The sequence below is a fragment of the Periophthalmus magnuspinnatus genome, chromosome 15, assembly GCF_009829125.3.
Source record: "Periophthalmus magnuspinnatus isolate fPerMag1 chromosome 15, fPerMag1.2.pri, whole genome shotgun sequence".
Classification (NCBI taxonomy): domain Eukaryota; kingdom Metazoa; phylum Chordata; class Actinopteri; order Gobiiformes; family Gobiidae; genus Periophthalmus; species Periophthalmus magnuspinnatus.
In genome coordinates this window covers 1,540,081-1,566,233 of record NC_047140.1, presented here as the reverse complement: position 1 = coordinate 1,566,233, position 26,153 = coordinate 1,540,081, and the positions used below count along the sequence as shown (strand labels likewise).

General features: G+C 39.1%; 1 protein-coding gene across 1 annotated transcript in view; it reads left to right on the top strand.

Moving 5' to 3' along the window:
• The window catches only part of rgs7a (regulator of G protein signaling 7a), a 71,677-nt gene that overhangs the window by 20,304 nt on the left and 25,220 nt on the right, over positions 1-26,153 (top strand). Inside the window, exons 3-4 of the mRNA XM_033980013.2 lie at positions 20,910-21,006; positions 25,064-25,114. Of these exons, the coding sequence (XP_033835904.1) occupies positions 20,910-21,006; positions 25,064-25,114 (148 nt within the window). The remainder of the gene's footprint in view (positions 1-20,909; positions 21,007-25,063; positions 25,115-26,153) is intronic.

Genomic DNA, 26,153 nt, shown 5'->3' with positions numbered 1-26,153 from the left:
AAAAGTTCTGGTGGCTTTTGGCCGTTCTGCCGGCATCGCCATGACAACCACATCCGCAGTGTGTCAAGCTCTGTCATCTCCAGTGCTTTGACAGTGTGCCCAGCGCGGCTTAAGTTAGTGCTGTGATGGAATAGGATAAGAGGGATCCTGTGACGTGTGTGTTAGCAGGACGTTAGCATTCAAACATGTGATTAAACTGTCACTTTTCATTCACAAATTTCAATAGAAGTGTACTTATGTAATACAGCAAGATTTCTGGTATGTATAGTTGATATTTTATTGAATCATTTCTATGCAGTGGCACCTTGCTCTGGCTCCGCGTCTGTGCGTATAGCCATTGAAAGAAGCAATACGATCCCACATGGAAGAAAACAGATATTACATTGTAACATATACAGCAACATCACACTGTTACTTTATGACTACATTCATTTAAATGTCCACTGCGTAAGAATAATGCATTGTCTGCTGCTTGTGTGCTACTGTACCATGAGCACTTCTAGCCCTGTACTACACATGAACATAGTGAGAGCTCCGGAATACTGTTGTAGCCGAGTGGTTTTTGCTTTACTTGCACAGTAGTCAGTTAGATTTAAGTCGTTACTGGTTATCTTGAGTTTTGGTTGCTAAATCTGCTGTTCTTAAACTGTGAGTTGCACAGCTGGAATTTGCTTATTTAAATAAACAGAACTGTAAGAAGTACTCACTTTTCTTAGTTAAGTAAAAGTACAGATACTGGAGCAAAAATATACTCAAGAAAAAGTAAAAACATCACATGAAAAAATCGGCTTAAGTAAAAGTATTGAAGCACTTGTTTAAAAAATGTACTTGTACAGAATTTGAGTCTTATAAAACAACAAAAACAACTGAATCGTTTTTGGGGTTTTTTTGTTTGTGTTTTTGTTTGTTTTTTTTCTAGCTGTTTGTATTTATATGTTTGTGTTTGCTCAAACTACGGACATGTAAAAAATAAACCCCTTAGCCTTTTTAGCAGGTCTCACACAATAATAAAAAATACTTTTACTTTTCAGTCCTGTCCAAAAATGTAGTGGAGTAGAAAGTACAGATACTGCTCTCAAATGTTGTGAAGTAAAAGTAAAAAATATCCACTTTAAAATTGACTTACCATACTTTAATATTTCCACCGCTGCAAATAAAGGTTGTATTATCTCACTCAGTATTAATATAAATATTTGCAATAGCTCAACTCTATATTCTCTTTCTAATTTAGTCTTGCCCATAGGATGTGCATCTGAAAAGAACAGAGCAGGATTGGTATCCTCAGGGGCAAAACAAGATTTATAACTTCACACCAACACATCTTGTCCTGCTGAGGGCAATGCATTTGTATCCAGAAAGTCTTCTTCAGCCTGTGCTGTGGCAGTGCAAATATGTGCTTTTATAGTCTTTGAACAACTCTAATTAAAAATGTTAACAGTTTTAAAACTGGTTATCACCTCATTGCAGTTGCTTGAAGAATAACTCTTTTTACGTAGTATTTTGCCAACATAAAAATCTAGGTGTATACGTTTTTACCACATATTTGAGTAAAAATGTGCACATATATATTGTAGTAGTTCTTGAGGTCAAAATAAGTTCACTGTGTACTGTTTGCATCTAATTATAAAGCTTTTTTATTGCGCGGCAATCAGGAAATGTGCATTAGCATGCTCATTGTTGTTTGACCTAGCTTTACTGTACTGCACTTACAAACTCATTGCAGTGAATAATTAGGATGCTCTGAAAGCATAAGCTAAGTGAGGGATAGCTTTGAACCACTGCAAACCATTTAAATGAAATTGTTCTGTTTTTCAACTTTCTATATCCAAATCCTTGACATTTTTATATATAAACAGTCTGAGTGAGGGGATGCATTTACAAGGTGAAACATAGCTCCTGTAAATGTATTTCCTTTAATTAAGCCCCTCCCCTCACTCCATTTGAAATTATGAATTTGCAGGTAACAAACCAGATGATTTTTAGGAAGGTTGGAGTTTAGTATGCAGCGCTTGGAAGGAGGCAAAAGCGTCTCCTTCATATGGATCTTTAAATGTGCAGTGGTCATTCTCTGACCACTGAGCCAGGTTGAAATAGATGCTTATTTAAAACAGAAGAGAATTTGAATTGTATCTGTGACTACTGGACTGAAATATGACACAGTTTGATTGATGATGTCTGGATGTCACAGAATGCAGAGAACAGGAAGATGACACTGTCTCTGCTTGAAGCCGTAGTAAACTGAGGTCAGCAGACGTACAGCTCGTCCAGTATATCATTTTGTTGACATTTGAAATTATGGAGAATGGATGTTTTTTGTGGAGACAGAAGCAGTGGGAGAGACATATAAAAGTTTAGCCCAAGCAATGAAGTTGGAACTAAAACCAAATTTTTCTAATATGAAGAACAGACATTTCCACTCCGCACTGTTAAATGCCTGTGCGGCATCGAGCGGAATGATGACTTCAGGGTGGAAATGATATTAAGAATACGTCAAAAAAACAAATGTCGAACAGGAATGAATCCTGTTTGGTCTAATGTGATTACTGTAGGAAGGCATGTGGCCAGTGTTTTATAGAGTATCTTAAAGTCTGCATTAGTAATGAGGTGGTTTGTACATTTTGGTTGTAAGATTCAAGGCCCTCTATGGCTCTGTAATGTGATGTTTTATATATAACACAGGCAGATTTAGTTAGTGGAGACATTTTGGTAGATGGTCTGTCCAACATTGTGTCCTTGCTAGACTGAAAACATCCCCTATTATGAGATGTGATTGTCAGTACTGGGATTCTTAGCAAAAAAAAAAATCATGATTATCCGAGTGTGGTGCATATACTCAAATTAAGGTAAGTTGTTTGTTCTTTAACATGCCCAAGATTACAACAAAATGGCCATTCTTATCTAAAATTTTGGTTGAAAATGAACATTTTTTATGAATAATGGCAGCAGATCATCTGGATCTGTTATCAGATTTGGAATGAAAAATATGACTCATCCAGCATCTGTTTAAGGATGGACGTCAGAACATCTCAAGTGGGTCTTTTCAGTCGTTGTAAGCGTGTCAGAACCTTACCCTCCTTAACAGCCTTTTCAAACCTCGAGCGCGTAGAGACTTTCCGGGTTTATATGAGATGTCATTTATCATTTCGATTGATGGCTGATCTGGAAAAACAGACATGTATATAAGCAGTTGGTAAGTAGAAGAGAAGAGACGGAGAGTTTCTGGAAAGAAATAGATAGAGGAAGCTTTAAAAAATAAAATAAAAGAAACACATGTGCAAAAGAACAGGTAAAAAGACACAGAGAAGCAGAAGAAAAGAGAGGAGAGTAGAAAAGAAAGAGTGTCAGAGAAAAAAAAAAAAAAGGAAGCTCCAATTAGTCCATGTAGTCCAGGGCTTTCCACACTTCCAGAGCTTCCAATCCCGGTACATTAATAAGAAAAGAAGGAAAAAACTCTATATGCTCTAAGTGTTCCATGTGATATGCTGAGAGGGTTACTTAAATGTCTCTCTGGTTTTCAGACTAAGACTATTAGAATTTGCAACAGTGGCTCAGTGATTAGAGCAGTCCCCCAAACCAAATGCCAGAGTATTGATTCCCACCAAGTTCTGGTATTATTATTATTGTTGTTATTATTATTATTATAAATGATCTACAGCATCTTTAATAAACCTTTATGGAGTTAGTTGTTGTAGTTGTTGTTAGTTGACACAATTTTAAGTGCAGTAACAATGACTCACCCAAATGTAAATCAGTGTGTGTGCCTTTTTCAGGGAGTTTTCTCATCTTCAGCTGATGCCTGTTGGAGCTGTAGGTTAGCAGGGCCTCTCGTTACTTGTGTCTGAGCCTGATAAAGGACAGATGTTATCCATGCTGCTGCAGACCTTAAATAAAAGACAAGGTCAGCTTTAACAGTGCATTAGGATATGATGGGAGGGCTGCTGCTGCCGCCGCTGCTGCTGCGTATTCCTACCCACAAACTGATTTGATTTCTCCCATTAGTTTGTAAGCAGAAGAAAGACAAAGAGGAGCCAATGGGGCCAAATGTTCAGGATAAGTCAGGGTTATTCTAATAAATTCCTCAAATCATAGTAATATATTAATAGTACAAAGTTTTCAGAGAGTCATTATCTGGACTAGATTTTGATAATAGTGCCAGTCGTGTCAAGAGGGATGGTAATATTGAGGACTACACAATGTACAGCAATCAACTGAGTAAGCGCAATTATTAAATCACAAACATCTGCAGTTAATAGAATGTCCTTTGCAAAGATTAAAATACTGTCTTTTTATAGAAACATCTTTTTGTATCTGTAGTTTTGACCTCTTGCTGTGCTATATGTATTTGATATAGTATAGGTAAGTATATTAGTAATAACAGTAGTAGTGACTGTCATTGAACCTAGTAGCAACAGTATATACAGGTTTACAATGGGCCGTAGGAGAGCTATATCATGGATAATGGTCAGCTATTTCTCAGAGTTGGAAGATGGAGACACATTTTCTCTATGGCAAATTAATATTTGACTCAGAGAGACCTGCTCAATCCCTCAACCTCCTTTCTGTCTAAAATGCCAACTGTGCTGCACCCTCCACACCCGCGTTCATATTTACACTTCGCTACTACAAGAGTCAATATATATGCTTATATTCGGTGCATATCTCTACTTTTTGGTGTTGTTATGACAGGAGGAAAATAGCTCACTTCCTCAGAAAACTATAAAAATTTGATTGGGTAATATCACAAAAAAAAAAAAAAAAAACTAGCAATAAGCAAGACTTGGCACACTCTGTGACACATTGCAATAATTTGGTTGGGGAAATCGGGTGAAATTAAAAAGGAAGGGAATTGGTTTCTTTGCCTACTTAAATAGCAAAAATCATTTCACCGTATTCCCAAACCTTCACATTAAATGATACCACCCACTTGTCAACACGGCCAACTTTTTGTGCCAAGTATTATATACTCAGAATGCAATTATATTCAGCCAAAGTTTGGGGCTAATGGTGAAGCTGCAGTTGAAATGATGGATAAATATGAGTTAGATTTACCAGTGATATAACATAACCAAGTCATTGTTCAATATACATGTAGAATATATAAATAAATGAAGAATGTAAGCATGAAATAAAACCTTGAGTGGGTAAATTATAATAAAAAAAATATTTAAAGGTGCACTATGTAACTTTTTCTGGTGAAGGGTCTGTCACATTAAACATTGAGAAGAAGGTGGCACCATCAGGGCAAGTGACGGACCAGATCTGTGTCCATGAGGCATGTTTTCATATTGTTGAGCATTAAAAACAACTGTAATTGAATAAATGCAAGATAGATTAAATTAATGCCATTATCTGGGACATTCCAGGAAAAACTATCCATGGCTTTCAAAATGACGAGATTTTGTGAGATGTTGCCATAACAATTAACAAAGGATGGGGGGGGAGTCAATTAATTCAACATGTGGCATATAACAGGGAGCTGAAACCCATAAATAACATCTCCATGGAAACAAGTAGTTGGCTTATCCTCCACCAGAAAAGTTACATAGTGCACCTCTAATATTGTTCCTACGCCTTTGAGACTAGTTGACCAATGTGACCTTGTGGTGTGAAGTCCTGCCCGCTTTCATAACTCTTATTACAATATGCTAATAACGATTAAACAGCTTTCCAGAAATATAAGCAAAAAAAGCACGCTATTAACCTCACGCCACGCTATTAACTGCACACTTCAATTTGAAAAGTTCACCCATCATCCTCATTAACTCCCACCCCCCTCCGCCCCCTCCCCCCCTCTCCCGTCCTCCGTGTCCCAGCTGACGACCTGGCCCTGCCCTCTCTCTGGTCTATAGACAGGAGAAGGCACCAGAATGTCAGCCTGCCAGTCTCCAGCTGCCTTGCTCTTATTGCTATTCCCACCACATAGCGCTCTCCTGGCTGCGTTCTCCACACGTGCCAAGGAGGAATGTGCGAAAAGAAGCGATCGGGAAGAGAAGGGGGGGATCAGTGCGCCCCCTCCTCTCTGTTATGTTATCTGAACCTAAAAATAGCTTTCTTTTTTTCCCTCTTTCTTATTTTTTTCCAATTCCCGGTGCGTCTCGGGCCTCCCTCCCTCCCTCTCTCAGTGTTTGGCCTATGTAAACAGTGTCTCTGGTGTGGAATGATAAGGCTTCTCAAGTGCATTGCCAGACAGTGTGGACTTGTGGAGATGAAAGATTCACTATATACAAGATTAGATTTAGTGCCACGTTATTCCCCTGGACACGCTCTGCACTGTTTATGGCTAAAAATAATAAGAGGTGTTTATTAAAGGCTTCCAAATCCAGCAAGTGTGAATATCAGGTTTAAAAAGTCATGCAGCAACAAAAAGTGCAAAAAGTGAAGATATTGTTCACAGTGCAATATAGTATAGTGCGAATCCCTGATATCTATATCGAATTTATATTACAACACTAAGAGAACATGCAGAAATTCTACCATCAGTCAGTATTGTATCAAGCTGCTGTCTGTCCATTGACCCAAAAATTGACGTTCAAAGATCATTGAGCGGCCAGATCCACAGACCTACAGGTTGGTGATGCGATTTCAACTCCCACAGATGAATGTTGTCGTTGTTGTTAGGCAAGACACTTAACCCACCTTGCCCCTGCGTGTCTGCGTATGCCAGCGTATGAATGTGTGTGTCAATGAGTGTGAATGTTGTAAAGTGCTTTGAGTGACTTGAAGGTGAAAACACGCTGCATAAAACCATTTACTATTTTAATAATATTCATTTGAACTGCCCTCCATCTGTATTAAGTATTGGCCTGTAGATTGTTGTAATGTCATTTGAAACTCAGCAGTAGGAGGAAGATGATTTTATCTTCTATTTTCTACTTAGTCATGCTGGTTGGGGTAATCAGCTTTTAGAGCCACAGCTGCCCTGAGACAGAAACATTTGACCGCCTCTGTACTCACACGGTCTCTCCAACCTCTGCAGACAACATTTCAGAAAGGTGCCATCTCTCCTGTTGGAGGCTGGAGATTGGCAGATCCTTTAGACAGTTAGTTTCAAAAACAACTTTATTTTGCAATGGTTGTCTAAAAGTATTTGTTTGGGAACGCTTTTTGGACAAATACTAGTCATGAGAGAGCACCATATGTGATTATTGGCACAGTGTAAAAATCAAATAAAACTGAACAGAATGACTCAGGCCCAGTCCTAGCAAGCTGAATCTGCGTGGGCAAACTGAACATTTAAATGTGTAAATATAGTGTTATATCTAGTGCTATATATTATTTATGTATTATTTTGTGCGTTTAGATTAGCTAGTAGTTAAGGAGGCTTGATTGGGCGGGTAACACGTTTCATTTGCCCACCTTGTCTCTCGGTGGAGCGACTCTGCTTATGAGCCTCACACAAGACGTTTGAGAGAGATCTGGAGTTATACTTGGACGCATAGTGTTAAGTAACTTCAAACCGTAGAAACATGCATGGAGACTCATCTGTCTTTATCTGCTAATTTCTGAGTGCGTGCTGTTTGGGTGATAAAATCATAGTAGGTGGGCAGGAGGGATATTGGCTTTCAGTGGATTATGTTCCAGCACATGGCAACCCGGGCTTAGTCATCGCGCCCACTGTCCGCCCACCACCAGGATGAGAGCCACAGAGAGGATGAAGAAGAGGCCTCGCCCGCAGAGCGCTACCCAAGCCTCACCAAAAATACTACCTGATAGTAGAACAGGCCAGGTGAGCCAGAGTACATTTACAGAGGTGAAACGTTTAAAGCGTGTCTGTCGTAACGGGTGGGGTTGGGAGGACCAAAGACGTGCAGACTCGGGGCAGATTTACAGTGTTTATTTACAAAATGGTGAAATTCAGTCTTTAATAGTTCATTTAACACACACGGGGAGCAGGGAGCGGGAGGCAGACCAGGCGGGAGTAGTGCAGAGCAGGGATGGGAAACCAGGACCAGAACAAGGATCAGGACGAGACCAGGGCAAGCCAAGCAGGGATGTCCAGAGCGGGCACGGAGACAGCCAGGGCCAGAGCACGATGGGACCAGGGACAGGGCCAGGGAAGACCCAGCAGGACTAATCCAGAGAGCGGGAGACAGGGCAGGAGACGGGAAGCAAGCCGGAAACCAAGACGGGACAGGAGGCAAGGCAGAGGGGTGGACTGTACCGTAGCTGGAGCGCAGAGGCAGGAGCAAGAGCAGGAATGTTGACACGCGGACAATCTGGCCCCGAGTGTCTTCTCCCTGCTCCTCTTATCCACGGCAGGTGGTGATGATTACCCTGATGGGACACAGGTGCGCGCGGGAGGAGCCGAGAGTTCCGCCCAGCTCCAGGTTTAGGCAGGTGAGGGAGGGGGGAGAGCACACAGGGAGGCACAACAAGAACAGAAATACACGCATCATGACAGTGTCACAGCAACACAATCTGAAGTACTTTAGAAAATATTTGAACAAACAAGCAACTGACACAATATCCCTTAGCATGATAATCCAGTAAGCTCTTTTTGAAATGAACCAAAGCACTAAATTAACTATCAGTATTTTCAAAAATATGTTCATTATTGTAGCCACACAATTGCAATTTTTATTCAACCTTCTACAACTCTAAAAAAAACATTGTTCACCCCTTATGTATTAAACAATAAGTTAATTTAGAAATGAATATGACACACTTATAAATGTATACTTCAAGGACTTCAAGGACACATAATATCTTTTAACTGAGCATTATTTTGTTGCTTTTACTTAAACAGCAAAATTAAGTACTTCTTCCATCTCTGGCTAAAACAAAAATGTATCCCTGCTGTAGAGGATAAGAGAAGAGAGAGTGTCCCAGGCAGGAGTTTGCACTAAGTAGCTTTATTACAACTGATGCACTATGTAAGTTTTTCAGTAGAGGGTCTGCCACCTGCTTGTCTCCATGGAGATGTTATTGCTTTGCCTGGAATGTTCCACTATATAGTATTAAGCTTATCTAGCTATCTATCTATCTGTCCATCTGTCTATCTGTTTGTCTCTCTGTCTATCTTTCTTCATGGCCACAAGCAGATAATGTCACCAAACTAAATTACAGATCAGCTCTGTGACAAGGTGACCCAACTCACTGTGAAAATGCATGCATTGCCATGTATTTTGTGCAATAGAAAAGACTTAAAAGTATAATGCCATACTGTTGAACATTAAAGCAAGTATGAAAGCAATAGTGAGATGAGTACGAAAAATAAAAAGATAGGAATAGAGGCACGACTTTAGAGAAAAACAGAATTGTATTTGTGACTTGTATCTAGAGAGAAATCAGGCTTAGGTGTGGAGTGTCATTTTGACCTGCTGCTGATGCCCCCAATATAAACACCATTTGTTTCTGCTCTCACCTCAGCTCTGTTCTTTTTAGCGGCTGAGGCAAGTGTGGATTGCATAAGCACAACAAAATGAAAAATGTGCACTTGAAATCTGTCACAGTCTTTTGTAGTTACTTGTTATTTTCTGTTCAGATAACTACACTGATACTGGCAGTACAGTCTTTGACATACTAACTCCTGCCTCAAGGCGTCAAATAACGATTGCCTACCACAATCTACTTGTGAGGTAGAATACATTTGTGCATCTTTTGGTGAAATATCTATTGAAGATCTTGATTTTAAGTTCTGGTCTTTCATTTATTCAATCATTTTTATAGCTTTTTTTTGCCATTTTGTGGACCATTCCAGGCAAAACAGCAACAAAAGAACGTTCCGGACCCTTCACCTAGACCACATGTGTCAAACTCAAGGCCCTGGGGCCAAATGTGGCCCGCCATGTCATTTTATGTGGCCTGTGACAAGGTAAATTGAAATGTATGACTGTCTTAAAATGTCAGTTTATCAGGAGCTACGCAGTTACACGGACATATTTTTTTTATGTCTTTGCAAATTTGAAACGAACCATTTTGCCCTCAGTGAAATTGAGTTTGACACCCCTGACCTAGACGTAGTATATACAGTAGTGCCCCTTGAAACGCTGATTCTGTTGATTCATTTCCATTCTAATGTCGCTATGGTTCACTGGATACTTGCTAAAACAAAATTTCTCCAGCTCCAATTTGTGCGCACTTAGTCTACCAACATTAAGCTGACTGCTAATCATAAAAATTGTATTGCAGCACATTCTGAGAGCTTTTGCATTGGACCAAGATTACCCGCAGATCTTTTGGGAACTGTACAACGCTCTAAATGATTTGGAAGTGGTTGGATAAAAGATGAGGTGGAACAACTATGCGTCTGCTGTTTAGGATAGCAAAGTCAAATAAGGACAGCTGCTGGTGTTTTGATACTTTCTCTCCCCCGTTCACAGGCAGGTCGCCCCAGTATCTCTCATGTATGATTCAGAGCTTGTCGTTCTACGTGTTGGAGGGTGGTCCCTGTGGGAGTTAGATGAGAGGAGTCAGGGGAAAATATTGAACATTTTTCTAGAGGTATCGGTGAGGGACGCTACATCTCCAGAGGGTACGAGAAGAAGACATGCAGCGTGTTCCAAAAGAGAGACAAGTAGATCCAACATCCAGCCAAGGGTCCACTGACAACCCACTGTGAATGTGTGTCCATCAATCTCCAGCTTTGACGCATTTGCTTTTCTTGTGGGGAGTGACAATGCGACAATTTCAGATTCAGAAAGGAAAGGAAGAGAAATGAAAGGAGACATATGCACATCGATTGAGCTTTTAATCATGTCATTTTTTTCCCCTTATTATTGGCTTACTCTAGGTCTCTGTTTAAGTGATTCATGCACTTATATACACTGAATGTGAAACTATGAACATTTCACCTTTACCTCCAATAATGTTGCAGTTTACAATAAAAAAATGAAAAAAAAAAAAAAAGGTTTACACATGCATTAGTTTATCACTAAATACCAAAAACAGTATGTCTTCTTTATAAAATGCTGTTTATTAGGTTGAGGTCTTTTACAGTATTATGCTCAAGGTTATGATGTAATATTATGGCTTTACCAAGCTCTATAATACAGATGTGAACCCCAGCATTATTGATTGGAGCTGATAAAAGCCTATATATACAATTATATGTTAATGCATGCCATAAAATGAGCTTTATTATGATGCTGTGTATATATAAATATTGATCCAATATATTAATGCAATTTAAAGAAGCTATAGTGCACTTTTAGTATCCCTTCAACTCCATCTAAAAATGCTTTGTCAAGATGATGCCAAAACTAGAAACACACTTTTGTTGGGAATGAATTATTGAATCCCAGTTTCCTATTGAAGTGCCTTATGTTTATCAAATGGTATTCATGATTCAGAAAGCTAAAAACAGCAATTATTTTGAAGTATTTTTATGTTAGCATATTAGGAACCCCTGTAGATTTGATTTTTTATGCCTGTTAAATAGAAATAGATAGGTAATAGTTTGAAAGTTCCATCCATCCGTTTTCTTCCACTTATTCGGGGCTGGGTCACAGGGGCAGCAGTCTAAGCAGGTACTCAAAGACCTCCCTCACCCCAGACACTTCCCCTGCTCTTCCTGTGGGACCCCAATTTGTTCTCATGCCAGCCAAGAATCATAGTCCCTCCAGGCCTCCTCCTGGTGGGACGTGCCTGGAACACCTCCCCCAGAGACGTGACCTCAGCTGACTCCTCTCCACGTGGAGGAGCAGCGACCCTACTCTGAGCTCCTCACTCTCTCTCTAAGGGAGCACACAGCCACCCTGCAGATTAAACTCATTTCGGCCGCTTGTATCTGCGATCTTGTCCTTTCGGTCATTATCCAAAGCTCATGACCATAGGTGAGAGTAGAAACCTTGATTGACCGGTAAATGGATAGCTTTACCTTTTTGAAAGTAGTTTAGTTTATAAAGCATTTACCCCTAAACTAGTAAGCAACCAGTTTAAGTCCAGATCTAATTAGTAATATCTTTATCATCGTGAGACGGGCCCACAGCTATTTGCAAGTCTGCATTCTCCAAGCACGTCTATGCATCATTACCACCACATTATGCAATATTATTGGCAGGAACTGTTGTGGCTAATTGTGGCTAATATTCACATTGCAGCCTGCTTGCGATGCTAAAGACGTGCTTCAACCTTGGCTCCCTCAAACACAGTGTAACGATCAGCTTCTCTAGTCTATTAACCAGTCAAAACACACGGCCCTCCATCATCGAAGAGTCAGACCTCAGGGAGCGTTCAAAGCCAAAGGGATTCAGGCTTCAAGACATCTATTTGTTAAGAAGTGAATGAACCAAGGTCGAAGCAAAAACAAGCCTGCTAGTCATCACTGTTACAGGATAACCGTACATACAACAGAAACAGGATGTTGGCGTGTTTGTAAGGGAGGTATGCTAACTATATAGAATATTTTCAAATAAGATTATATGTCAGGATGGGCCATACAAATTGTGATTCTTCTTCTTCTTCTTTTTTTTTTTTTTTTTACCAATAACAATATTTAGACAAAGTGCACAAATAATATAAATATGTGTTTTGATATTCAAATATTCCATATCTTCAAAACAACATTCAGCATATTATCATTATTGTAAAAATCTGCTCGTTTCTAGATGTTAATGAAAAAGAAAATGTGTATGTTCTGTTTTGTAAGATTTAGATAGAGAATTTTCATAATTGCAAAATAATAAGATGCCAATTCTAGACTTCCACTTTGCTCCATGTGTATTACAAGACTGGACTCCTTGCCTGTCACAGTTGCTGACGTTGCCTAACTCAAAAGTGAGCTCTGCATTTCCGGTCTGCTCATGGGTCAGCAGAGATCATAAGTGGGCAAGGCAATAGAAATGTAATTGTAGAGCACAATTCATACACAAAGTAAAGTGCTTTACAGAATAAGAAATACATTAAAATCACAGTTCAACAAATCAAAACATAAATAATCATCATACACGTAACATCAAAAGAGAAAAGGCAGAATAAAAACCTTTCAGTCATACGCACAGCTAAACAGAACTGATAAGTAGAGGCTTATCCTGCTCCCTGCCTCTTGTTTGGTCATTTCACTGTAGTTTGGCTGCAGTTACAGGTGAGATATTTGTGGAAAATTAAAAAAATTACCAAGTGGCAATTGGAGAGCTCATCTGAAGCACATCTTCTGTGATAGGTGCTCACTCATACCCACAGACAATCTGAACATGTGCTTTACTATGATTTGGAGGGACAGTCAACAGTGTGCTGACTTTGTGAATGGAAACTTCTGTCTAATCTGTGTCTAATCTCTGGTTGCCTGGATGAACAGTTCTATTTTACAGAGATTTTTAATATTTTGGTTTCTCATGCCCTTTCTGAGCCCTGGCTATGTACCATATGAAACACAAAGAGGCTCACTCAAACATCTTCAGCTTGTTCTTCAGCCTCTTCCTTAGACCCTTGTCCCAGCTCCTTCAGGTCTGTACCTCTCTTTGAAATGAGCAAGCGAATGAAGATGTCCTTGTAAAAGTGGGCGCTTCCTTTGTTGCCGTGGTAACCCTCAAACCTATGGTAACCTTGAACAGACTTAAGATGCATCGTCCATTCAACAACCTCGTCAGCAGGAGCTCCGTGACTTACGTAAGCTCTTGAATCTGCAGAGGCATTCATGGTGATAGGCTGTTTGAGTGTCGCTGTATAGGAGGTTCAAAGGGGCACACGATTGTCCGTATAGTTCATTGTGCTTGTTCTGCCTGTTGTGTGGTGCGTGGAAAAGGAGCTGTTGACAATGCAATTGTAGCTTTTCAATATTAGTCATCTTTTGTAATTTGTCACGTATTTGTATGTGTTAATGGTAAAAGTGAATGTTTATCAAGGTATTTTTCAGCAATAAAAACACCTAGTACTTTTAATGCCATACTGTGGAACATTCCAAGCAAACCAACAGCATTTTCATGGAGGCAAGCAAATGAAAAGTACATGTTTAACAAATTATGATTATCCAAATTAAAGATTGTGAGTGGTATACAGCCAAATGGAGAAAAGTGCTATTTTTTCCTCAATGAAGAAATATTAAAAATGAAAATATGTTTTGAAGCCTGCATTTCTAAGACTGACTAGGCCCTTGAAACTCACCATATTAGTACAAAAATATACAAATATTTGACCTGCTCCTTATCTCCTTTAATCTTTGTAGGCCTACAGAATGCTGCGATATCATCTGAAACCCAGAAAGAGCCTTTTGGGTCATGAGGTGGAGACCGAAATCATATAAAACCAAATCAATTCCATATTATTTTGAATCAATCTTACAGTGAAATGAAACCCCAAACCTACTTTTTTCACTTCCAAACTGTGAATATGTGGTTTTAATAACACTGTCAACTGTTCATCACACAAGCCTGTCCCGATTACAGCCAGGTGTTTCTTAATATAAACACCTGACTGAAAGGTATTAAGAAGACTCCCGCACACTGTCTCACTCTTGATTCACTTTTAACAGAAGGACATTTTGGTCCCTCTAACCTTCCTCAGGTTGTTATAAACACCTGCAGGGGCAGACACCTGTTCGACTAATCACACTGTTCCTCATATGTCCAGACCCTGCCCCTCATTCCCCGTCACTCTCTTCTTTAGTCCACAGATCCTGCACATTTTATTTAGAAGGTGCAATCAGTAAACAGTATGTAACAATAATACAAGGACCCAAAAGTACACCTTTACTTATTTCTTCTCCTGCTTCAGATATTGTCCATTATTTTGATTGATTCACAAAGTTGAATTCAACCTGAAGAACAGCGACGACATCCACATAAACACATTACATAACCCTGTCTATATATCCATGCTTCTTAACTGCTTTGCTCTATAGATCCTCCAGCTTTATTATAGCACTAAATTGATGAAAGCATTTCCGTTGTGCTGTTGTTTCCATTATGGTGTAGTAAATATCCCATGTCAGCAGATCTCCTTCATCTCTGCTTTGCGCTTGATGCTTACTTGACCTCTTTATATTGCTGAACGCTATGCTTTGTAGGAGTGTTTAACCAGACTTGATATAGAAAAGGAAAGAACATCATTTAGTCACAGTTACACCTTCTGCCTTCCTCCTGCGGTCTTATATAATACTCTAATCTAAATAAAGAACACATATTTTGCATTCCTGTGGCTTTGATTCCACTTAAACATGCTTTCGATTACTTTGGGATGAGTAACTCACATTTTCTAAGTTAAAATAAAGTCTACATTTGTAGAAAATACTATTAGATATGTAGAAGCTCCCTCTTCTGTTAGTAACGGGAATGAACAATTAAAAATAAACAAATGAAGACCTTAGGCTGTGTGTCTATTATGCTAATAGAGCCATGTGTTGGTTGTGAACACAATTTGAGAACAGAAAGTGTCCGGAGATGGTTTACGGACTTGAAAAATCCACAGAAGTCCAGATTTTTACCTGTGATGGAACAATCTGGGTAAAACGCAAACAAAGCATTTTTGAGTGCTTAGAGAAAATGACTTAAGATTAATGAAACAAGCAGTAATGAAGCAAAATACAACTTCGGGTATGTATTTGATGAGGAGACAAGAATGTAACCTGGTTAAAAGTTCCAAAAAGTAAATTTTGCATAATAAAGTTTGAAAAAGTATGTAGCTTCATCCGGAATTTTGCACTGTTCCCACGCACCAATCTAGGACACTAAAACAATGGTTGGGATACTAAATCAGCACTGCCTACATATATTTGCTCTGAATTGGACTGAAAATGCCTATGAGATGAAAGTGCATTCCTTTGAACACAATTATTAACCTGGAATTGGATGTTTGTCTCCCCTGGGTGTCATTCGGGGTTTTGGCTTCTCTCTAAATGCAAATAGACCATTGTAAATACAGGACAGCTATTCATTTGTGTTGACATTGCATTTGGGAGGACTTTGGTGTAATGCTTGTTAGTAGCGGGGAGATATTGTATTCTTTAGATGTGATTGTGCTGTGGCTGATTAGATACAGAATTATGCAAAAGGCTGTCAAACTTTTGGGCAGCTTATTATAAATACTTGGGTAGTGCAGAGAATATTGAAATAATAGTGTTTTACTTTTCCCTAAGTGCATGGTGATTTTGCAGGTTCTCTCTTGTTTATATTAGTGTTGTCATCAGCCTAAAATGTCAAACTCAATTTTGATTCTCAGGAATAAGTTTGACCACAATAATAAAACCACAGTTTTTTTTTTTTTTTAAAGATTATAAAATGTAATTTTCCACACAACATAATGGTACATCATACTTTCTTTACTCTTACATTTAGATTCAGAGAAACATTATTGACACAGCTTACAGATAAAGGTTCAGATCAATATAACTCTAAAATTATTCAGGAAAGGTGAAATTTTGTCCTGTGTATGTGCTTTTCAGAATGAGTACTTCAAAAGAGTACCATGTTTCAGTATTATTTTAAAGCCATAGTATGTAACTTTTTACCATCCTTACTGTGAGCTGGCTTGCATCTCCACAAACGTGACTCTTATTTGGCCTGGAGGTGGGCATCCTCCTGAAATGAATAATTTTGTCCTTGGCTTTTATTACAATCGAGATGAAAACTATAATAAACTATATATGGCCTATGTAATGTTTTTGTAGCATTTTCAGACTTGTCTAAATTTAAGCTCTGGAGTAGTTTCTGTCCACCTACAGCACAGTGAAGCTTCCCACTTCAGAGGTGCAGTGGATGAGTGGAGTGTTGTATGTGCTGGGTGCTGTGCTACAGTCAGAGGTGGTGCAGGCGGCGCCTGGAGGCAGCAGACGACTACGGCCTCCTCACCTCTTTAATGTTACCCCCCCGTCCCCACTCACATCCCACTCCCTGTCCCCACCCACGTACCTCTCCCCGTCCCCACCCACGTACCTCTCTCCGTCCCCACTCACATGTCTCTCCCCGTCCCCACCCACGTACCTCTCCCCGTCCCCACCCATATGTCTCTCCCTGTCCCCACCCTCCCCCTTTTTTTTTTTCTTTTTTTTTTTTGGAATGTTGGTTATTCTATGCCTGATTATTCTATTCTTTCCTGGCCATGTAAATACCCTTTTAGGAATGATCTATCCTGTGATGATTTGCATGTTGATCCGATTTACACAAACACAAACGCTATGACTTGAACAATGTCTTTAAATGCAATATAATGACATAACATTATACATTAATAATATTATTTGTTACATACAATTACATACATTATTCTGACTGATATCAAATTGTGTCCAGGTTTTACAGCAGCAACAACAGCAGGAGCTCCATTGGAGATAGGGGTGGTTCTTTGCAAGGGAAAACAGATGCTTTTTGGGTATAATGTGCTACACATTATACCCAAAAACACAGCTGTTTTCCCTTGCAGCTTTATAATGTATTAATGTTGACCAGTACATGTTTCCAGTCTAGAAATCTAGATGTGTAAATTGTTGGGTTGACTTCCCTGTTATTCCTACTGTGCATTGAAATGACTGGTTTCACTGCTTCACACTTTTCCAGCTGTTCTGTTGATCCTAACTCTCTCTGCTCATTTTAATCAAGGTGCTCCAGACAAACATCACACTCCCCCAGAAGTGATTCGAACATAAGCAGACTAGGCACATGTACGTAGCCCCAAAAGCACTAAAGGGCTCTGATAAAATGAACGTTTATCTTAAAAATAGGAGATGAATGTGACAGAAGATGCATGTAACTTATCTTGTTGAGGTTCTGCCAACTGCCTGGCTCCATGGAGATGTTTCTGCTTTGCCTGGAATGTTTCACAGTATATGGTATCTAACAGTGTTTTTGTATTGATAGATAGGTAACTTTAATGCTATACTGGGGGCATTCAAAGCGAAGCAATAACATCTCCTTGGAGACAAGCAGTTGACAGACTATCCACCAGAAAAATTTCATGGTGCACCTTTAAAGTAGTACAGGTTGTACGTTCATAAATACATTTTACATAAGACCTCAACACTTGCCTCACACCTGTACTTGTCTCCACAGCCTCTCTGCATAACTTACACCAATGCTTTTCCGCTACCTTCGCCTTTCTGTAAATTTATGGGTCAAAAACATTATCTTCTCTCTTTGAACATATTTCTAACAAACCCAAGAGCCTTAAAAGGACCTCCAGGAATAGACACACGCTTTTAGCCACACACTTTTCTCCAGGATAATCAGTCAAAATAGAAAGACGTACGACGCACTTACCGGCACCTAAAAGAAGTGTGAGAGGTATGCATTGATTTGGGGCCCGCGTTTGATTTTCGTTTCGCCTTCAAAATGGTGCTTCAGATGCTTAGAAGCTGCTGGTGATTGCTTCCCGAGTACCTTGGGTGACAGTCTTTGAAGTGCCAGAGAGAAGACCCCTTTTGCGCTTACATCCGGAGCTCATGCCTTCTCTCTGCGGCATTATTATTCAATGATTCACACTGTGCACACTCTTATCGGCAAAGAGGCTGTTGCGAAACAGTCTGAATATTCACGACTGGTGGCATTTGAACGCGCGGAGGTGGCGAGGGTGTGTGAGGGATCGATCTGGTGACTGTCCTCGGCTGGCTTGTCTCCGGGAGAGTGCATAACACTAAGAATGTCAGATGTGAAGATGCAGCGAACAGCGAATCATATTACACACAGCATTAGCGGAACAGCATTAGGATTCATTAGAAAGCATGGTGCACAGTTGGTGAGAATGAAGCACTTAATATACTGTAATAGGAGGTTTGCCTGGGTCAGTTTGCATAAGTGACTGTTGCATAACACTATAGGAATTTACTTTTGCTTGATTTGATGTGATGATAGATATTATTATGCTAAATGTCAAGTCCATTTATCCACTTGGCGGTTATACAAGGTTGGGGTCTTGTATTATTCTATTTGTTTGTGTAGGATCTAACAATGCAGTGGTTTTTGCCTGTCCCAAGCCTGCAAAATTTAGGGAGCTGGATCAAGAAAAGAATCAGGTATAAAACTTTGTCAAAATCTGAATGTGAATGACTGCACAATGGGCCCAAAGGTGTTTGGCAACCCCTGATAAAATGAATGAATAAAAATGTTTCCTATTGCAGACAGAAATCACTGTCTAATTTATAATCATGCTGCAGATAAAACTTGTCCATTATGATATTTTTTGTGCATTTAAAAAAAACATTGCATTGGTGGAAGCAAATAATGAGATAAATCCATTTTAAAAACATGCAGTTGTTAGTTGGCAACCAGAGCATAGACTAGATGACTAACAAACTTAAGATTTGTGTAATCTGTTTTGTATTATTTTATGGAATTACTTCATGTTGATTTACAAGCTGTCATGTAATACAACCTCCCAAAAAAGAATATTCTGATGCAATACCTTTCCCTATTCTCTTCAGTGCATGTACATAGTCAGTGTAAATAGTACCATGTATTTTAATCATGTTTACGTATACTGCCCCAGCTTCCTTCCTTCCTAATCCTGATTCCTCCTGCTCACTGCTGCACAGTGCTGCACTCCATCATTGTCAGTTATCCTCCAGTTTGTTTCTAACTGGGATGAGTCTTCACTCCAGGGCATCTGACTCATAACACACTTTCATCATAACCTTGTGCCTCAATATGCGTCAGAGCCCAGTTTACAGATTCATCAACTGCACCAATCTAAATACACAAAACACTGGAAACTCAAATGTTATTCAAGGCGCTCTATCTGATTTTTATTGTCTTCAGAAAGTGATCAGCGAAGAGTTGATAAGCATTTTTCACAACTTACCGTCACAGTAAACTAACTCGCATGCAAACCACAAACGCCCTGATAATCGGACAATAAAATGCTTTATGCACAGCAGACTTATTTTGACCTCTGCTGCTTATACGATATATCTGCGCTGAAAGTGATTTACTTGCAACAGAAACACTGTTATTTGTGTTTATGTGGTTGACTAGCTTAAGATGCAACCTCCTATAGCTAAATTGTGTAGATAGTTGCTCTATTTTATGAGGCCCATGCTCCGGTACCCATTGTGTGGCAGTGCCTTTTTACATTCAGTCTTAATGTGCTTCTGCCAGGATATAAATAAGATGTGATGGATATGAACAAGAAAGCATAGTAAAGAATTGAATAACAGCCTCACTGGCGGTTTCTTATGTGACAAATGATGGGAAGGAGATAGATTTGTCAAATAGAACTGGGGCGCTATAATAAAAGAGCCGAGTGTGATATGTGGTAACTGCCCTGCATATTCCAATTACTATATCGATGGTCACATTTGACATTTCACATCGTTCATTTCAGTGACAGTTCAGTTTATAATACATTTTAGGTTCAGTATTTTGACACCACACAGTTCCTAATTCTCTTGCCCTGTAATAATTCTGTTTTCCAGTATAGTTTTCTAGCCGTGCTCAAATGATCACATCAGCCAGTGCTTTTCGAATGGCATTTGCTGTGGTATTACTAACCAGTGCTACAGACACTGAATAAATACCCTGTTATTTACTTCTCATATCAGTGGCCATGTAGCTGAACAGTAAATTAAAAATTATGCTTTGGTTTCAATAAAGTGTTTTCACCCCTTCCCCCACAGCAGCACGACTACCAGTCTCTTCATCGTCTCCTCGTCTCCATCTGTGTTTCCATGTAGATGTTATTTCTTTGGCTGTGATTTTCTACATCATGGCATTCAAATTATTTATCTTGCATTTATTCAATTAATCTAGCTTGGTCTGTTGGTAAAATTTTGTGAAGCCCTGCGAGTCGATCATTTAACAAACCAGAACTTGCCTCTTCACAGATCTGACCTGTAACTTAGCCCAGTAGCGTCATCTGGTTATTGCTATAAAGACAGATGGGTTAAATGCCATACTGCGTGACATCCTAGACTAATCAATAGCATCTTCATGGAGACAAGACATGCACCTCCACCTGAAAAGTGACATAGCGCACCTTTAAATGTTTCTATGCTTTCTAACTGAAGAGAACTACTCACTCTCCTTCCTCTCTGTGTTTGATTCTAGATGGAAGAAGTAATAGCACGCATGCAGGATGAAAAGAACGGCATTCCCATCCGAACGGTGAAAAGTTTCCTGACCAAAATCCCCAGTGTCTTTTCAGGTAAGCTCCTTATCTTCCTCCTCTTCTGTCTCTGCTCTTGGCTCCCACCCACAAAACGCCCGACTATAATGCCTCATAGTTGCCAAACAAAACAACCCGAGTGCTTAGAGATTTGCTTGTTATGCAGTTCACACCAGAAGTGGCACCAAGTCAAGTGGAGTATATTGAATTTTCAAACTACAAAAGCTGCAAGTTGGCAATTGGAGTTTTGAAGAATGTCTTTATAAAGCTATCACTGAGATCTTATGTCGTCATGATAAAAATTTCAAACTCGATTGCAATACTAAGGAATAGACTTATATTAGTGTCCAGTAGGTTCATAGTGGTCCATGGGTGTATACTAGTCTATGTGTCTTATACTTGTGAAAGATACAGATCAAAGATATTCAGGAAAGTCCATTTCTGACCTGTGAACGTGACGTTTTTAGTGTTGATACTTGTGTAATGAATATCCAGTTTCAATTCAATTAGTATCTGATTTTCGATACTCTTGACGACCCTAGTAACCCAAGGGATCTAGTATTGAAAAATTAGCTGCAATTGAATGCTGTTGGTTTAACCTATTGCCTAAAACGGTACACATCGTTGCACAGTGGCTGGGTCGATGAGAAGGTGCTAGATCAATAGAGAGAATCAGATTTGTGTTTTAGTGCTGATGATGGCAGCAGTGTTATTTTGTATGATTCTGCCCCAGGCCAAAACAGCAGTCTGCCAGCGCCAAGAAAAGACACAATTACAAGCTGGACTCAAATGACCCCAGCCTGGCAACATTTTACCATACTAGACTCACAACACAACAGAAAATATTGCTAATGTCTGTATGTTTGTGTACTGTTACTCAAAGCCTGTATGGTAATCCCAGCGAGCCTTTGAATCCAGTCATGTGGGTGGACAGTGTGTCAGTACTATGGGTGATACTGTGGAGTTTTTCATTTGTTTGTCGGTACTGGAAAAAAAAAAAAAAAAAGTACTATAGATGTTTTTCTTTTTGTAATGGAAATAGGTGACTGCATGGTTACACAATACTCATAAGCACAACAAATTATACCCCAAATAAATACATTTAGTTGCATATGAATTTGTCTGCTTTGCCAAAACATATAATAATAATAATAACAACAACAACAACAATAATAATAATAATAATAATAATAATAATAATAATAATAATAATAATAATAATAATAATAAATCAGTTATCTATAGCATCTACTGTATGGACCATCCCTAGTGAGGCATCCTGTCAAAACTTTTGCCGAATCAATATGCTGATCATTGAACGAGAATGAAAAGGTTTGAGAAAAGAGGGTAAATAGGATCGATGAAGATGGAGCTATGTTATATATTATTTTAAGCTTCTTTCTGTAATATCACATCTGTCACATTAACAACAAACTCAAAAATGTCAGCCAATCACTTGGACAGGGCATTTCACAAATAATATAATCTTCTATTTCAGGATCAGGTGGGCTGTAATAGTCCATTTCTTACTTCACTCACCATGATTCTCGCTCCATACATTAGAATCCGTATGTTTGGCAACGTTGCATAACTCCTTCCTTGTATCTTGTGTGTGGAACAAAATACACAAGGATTTGCTTTATTGCATGTGACTGACCACATCTGTGTAAATAGAACGAGGAAGGCCAGGACATTGTATTTGTACTTGGCATTGTACTTTTATGTACAACCCTTGAGCAGAGCGTCAACAGAAGTATGCTATTTTAGACAGAAGTGATTTGCCTCTCTCGTTACATAGTATGACTAAAGCGTGTATCGCATTACAACCGGGAGGCAAGATAATGTTCGGAAGTATATATAAATTGCTATAATTTGTATGGATTCATTTAAGCCATATTATATAGCCATAGTCAGTATACATTGGTTGCATTGTTGCCGTAATTACTGTTGTTATCGTTAAAGCACTGCTAACCTCAGAATAATTGCAAAATATCTAGCATCTTCATGAAGGTTAGCTTAGCACAAAGCTCTGCAAATAACCTTCAAATGCATACAATTTTATGATCCATTAGCAAGTCAAGTACATCAGAGACAGGATAAACAGCCCCTGTCATGTTTTTCCACATGCGCGCGCACACACACACACTCACTCTCACACAGCTCATCAACTTGAGCGTCATATTAATCAATTCAGAAAACAGTCTTGTTAAAGGATTACCTTATACATCTCATTTAAGCTATGGGGAAAGTGGGTCAGCTGTGATAGTGTGAAAATGTGACTGTATTAATGAAGATAATCCATGGAGGATCTCATCTAGCTCACAAATGCTAAGTGCTAAGTGTTCACAGACATAGATGGAATAAAAGGACTCACATGGCTGTGCTTCTGTCACCCGTCGGGCTTTCTCCTCATCTCCCCTCTGCTCCTGTCGTCTCCACATCACACCCTCCTCACCTGTCAGCATGTGCCACAATAATAGATCTGAGTATATTTAGCAAAGGTGCCAAAGTAACAGAGCTGGTGTGAAGATGTCCACGGGGTATGCTGCTGCTAGCTCCGGGATGTGAAAATGATTGTTGCATTCCCAGGTGGAAAGCCAGAAATGAACAAAGGCTCATATCTGACATCCAGAAGGTTTGCACAAAATATTTATTCTGGAGCTGTATCAACATACACTCTAACTCTGCAGGTTATAGTGTCCTATGTAATACCTCTATATGCACAAATACACCCAGTAGGTATTTGCAGCAGTAATTCCTGTTAATTCCTTAGTACTTTCAGCCGTCCGGGGTACATATGCAATATTCATTACTATTATGTATTTGTAAGTAAATCTGAAGTGTTCCCCACATAAAGTATAAATGCAGAACTTAGTGACAAAACTAACTAATTAAAAAGCAGTTTATCCCAGAAGAAAGAGTCTAACATGTTGCTGTGTTTTAGGATGACAGCTGGTTGCCTGTGAGAGGGTTTGGTTTGCTCATAAAATTCCAAAGGATTTGTCAGAGCTACGAATAAATTACAGTTGTAGGTAACAAACTACGTACCTCCTCCTCTTCAGGCTTTGAAATTCTAACAGTGGTGCAGGAGTTTAGGCCCTCACTGTGTTCATAAAGTCCACAGTGTCATGCAGTCTCTGTGCAATGTCTTCTCCATTCACAGCAGTTAGTTACAACAGGATGAATATTACAGTTTATCTAGCATAAGTGAATATCATTTCGCCATTAATGTCAGAACTGACAATGTACCTTACCTGTGCTAGAGGCTTTGTTATGCTTTGCTAACATGAGTAAAGATGTCAACTTAACAACTAAAATAACGTAATAATGCAAATGAGGTTAAAATGTACTTTCTTACTTCTCTTTCCTGTGTCTGGGCTTGCGTGTGGTCTTGTGTGTAGACTTGCACGTGGACTTGTATTTGATTTCTACACTGTGTACTATGGTTCATTCATATTAATAGCTGGAGTCATGGAAAGCGTCCTTCAGGGGGCGTCAGAAGGGAATATTTGATGGTGCATATGGCCTATTAGCCACCCACATTGTGCAAACTGAGAGCCATTGGTATGCATTTTATTCTGATGATGAAGGAAGGTGTGAAGAACGCCACTTTGTCTCTTTCCCATTGCCTCCACTGTAAACGCAGCAAGCAGAGTTTTGGAATATGAATGAATTTGTTTAATAATCAACACCATTTCAAAATCTTAACATAAAAATAGTGTTGTCAAAAATGTTATATAGCTAAATACTAACTGATATTAAATTTGAAACTACTTATTGAAATTGTATAGGCAGGTAGTGCTTGAAAATCACATAAATAGTACAAAATTTGACATTTCCTGAATAGTTTTAAAAACATCTTGATCTTTCAGGATTTTATAATCCTGAACGATTATATTAATTAAATTACTATAATTTGTTTTTTTTTTTAAAGTATTTGTTTAAAATGTTGTCTGCAGGTTGGCTTCTCTAAAACTGAGCAAAGGATCATGGTCCTTGTAGTACTCAATGAAATATACAAGATCTGGCACAATGTGAAAGCCCACAATAATCTCGTTAGTCCAGCTGCTGATATGTGACTTTTGTCTCATTCCAGGTTCTGAAATTGTTCAGTGGATGATCAAGAATCTAGACATCGAAGACCCAGGTAACAATTCATACTTCATTATTCAGTGTTTGTCTGATTAGAGTAAATGTTTCTAAGATGTGACCAGTTTTCATTAGGGCTGGTTTCCAGAGGAATCCTTCAGGATGGCTTTAACTTTGAGCTTTGTGTTTCTCTTTGATGTGCTCTGTGTGTCCCGGAGATACAGAGAGTACACAACTGCAGTCTGCGCTTTCTTCTTTTGTTTTAAGCTTACTCTTTAAAATATATGTGTGCTACCAACCTTTTCTGTATAGTAATCGTGCATCTGCTTCCAGTATGTCACCAATGCTCAGATGCATGGTTGACTGGTAGAGACATGTACAAAGCACTGGTTCTCAAACTGGGATGCAAACTCTTTTATATTTTCTTTCTTTTTTTCTGTGGTTGTGTCCTCTTTGAAAATAATGATTCTTTTGGTTAGAATCACTGAGGTCATGGTGTAGTTCTGTTTTGTACTGAGATACTGTTATAGACTTGATTTAGATCTGGTTGAGCTCAGAAAGCCCAATTTTTTCTTAAAGTTTATTTTGCCCCTGTACAAATAAATTGTAGCTCTTAGACTCAAAAAGAGGTCGCTGTGTACTGTCTGCATCGAATGTATTATGTGAGAACCAGGAAATGCAGTGTTAATATGGCAGTTGTTGTTAGAATTACCCTGATGACAACATTTCGCTCTCTGAAAAGCACTTAAAGTCATTGTAGTGAATAATTTGGATGCAGGACTGTGAAGAATAACTTTGGACCACTGCAAAAAAGACTAGTTCTGTTTTTACATTTTAAAACAGTAAAAATCAGGTATGGCACCTTTAAGTACTACCTGAAGTGGTACTTTAAATGGTACTCAAAATATTTACAAAGTGAACCCAGACGGCCGTCATGATTGCACAGGAACAACTAAATATTTAGAATTGTAGTCCCCCTAGAGGACAGAGGGGGACATGCACACTTCTGAAGGGTTGCTTGAGGCCAGTCAGTGAAATCCACAATCTAATGAGAGGGAGGAGCGTTAACCACTCTGCACTGATTGTGCCTCTCCTAT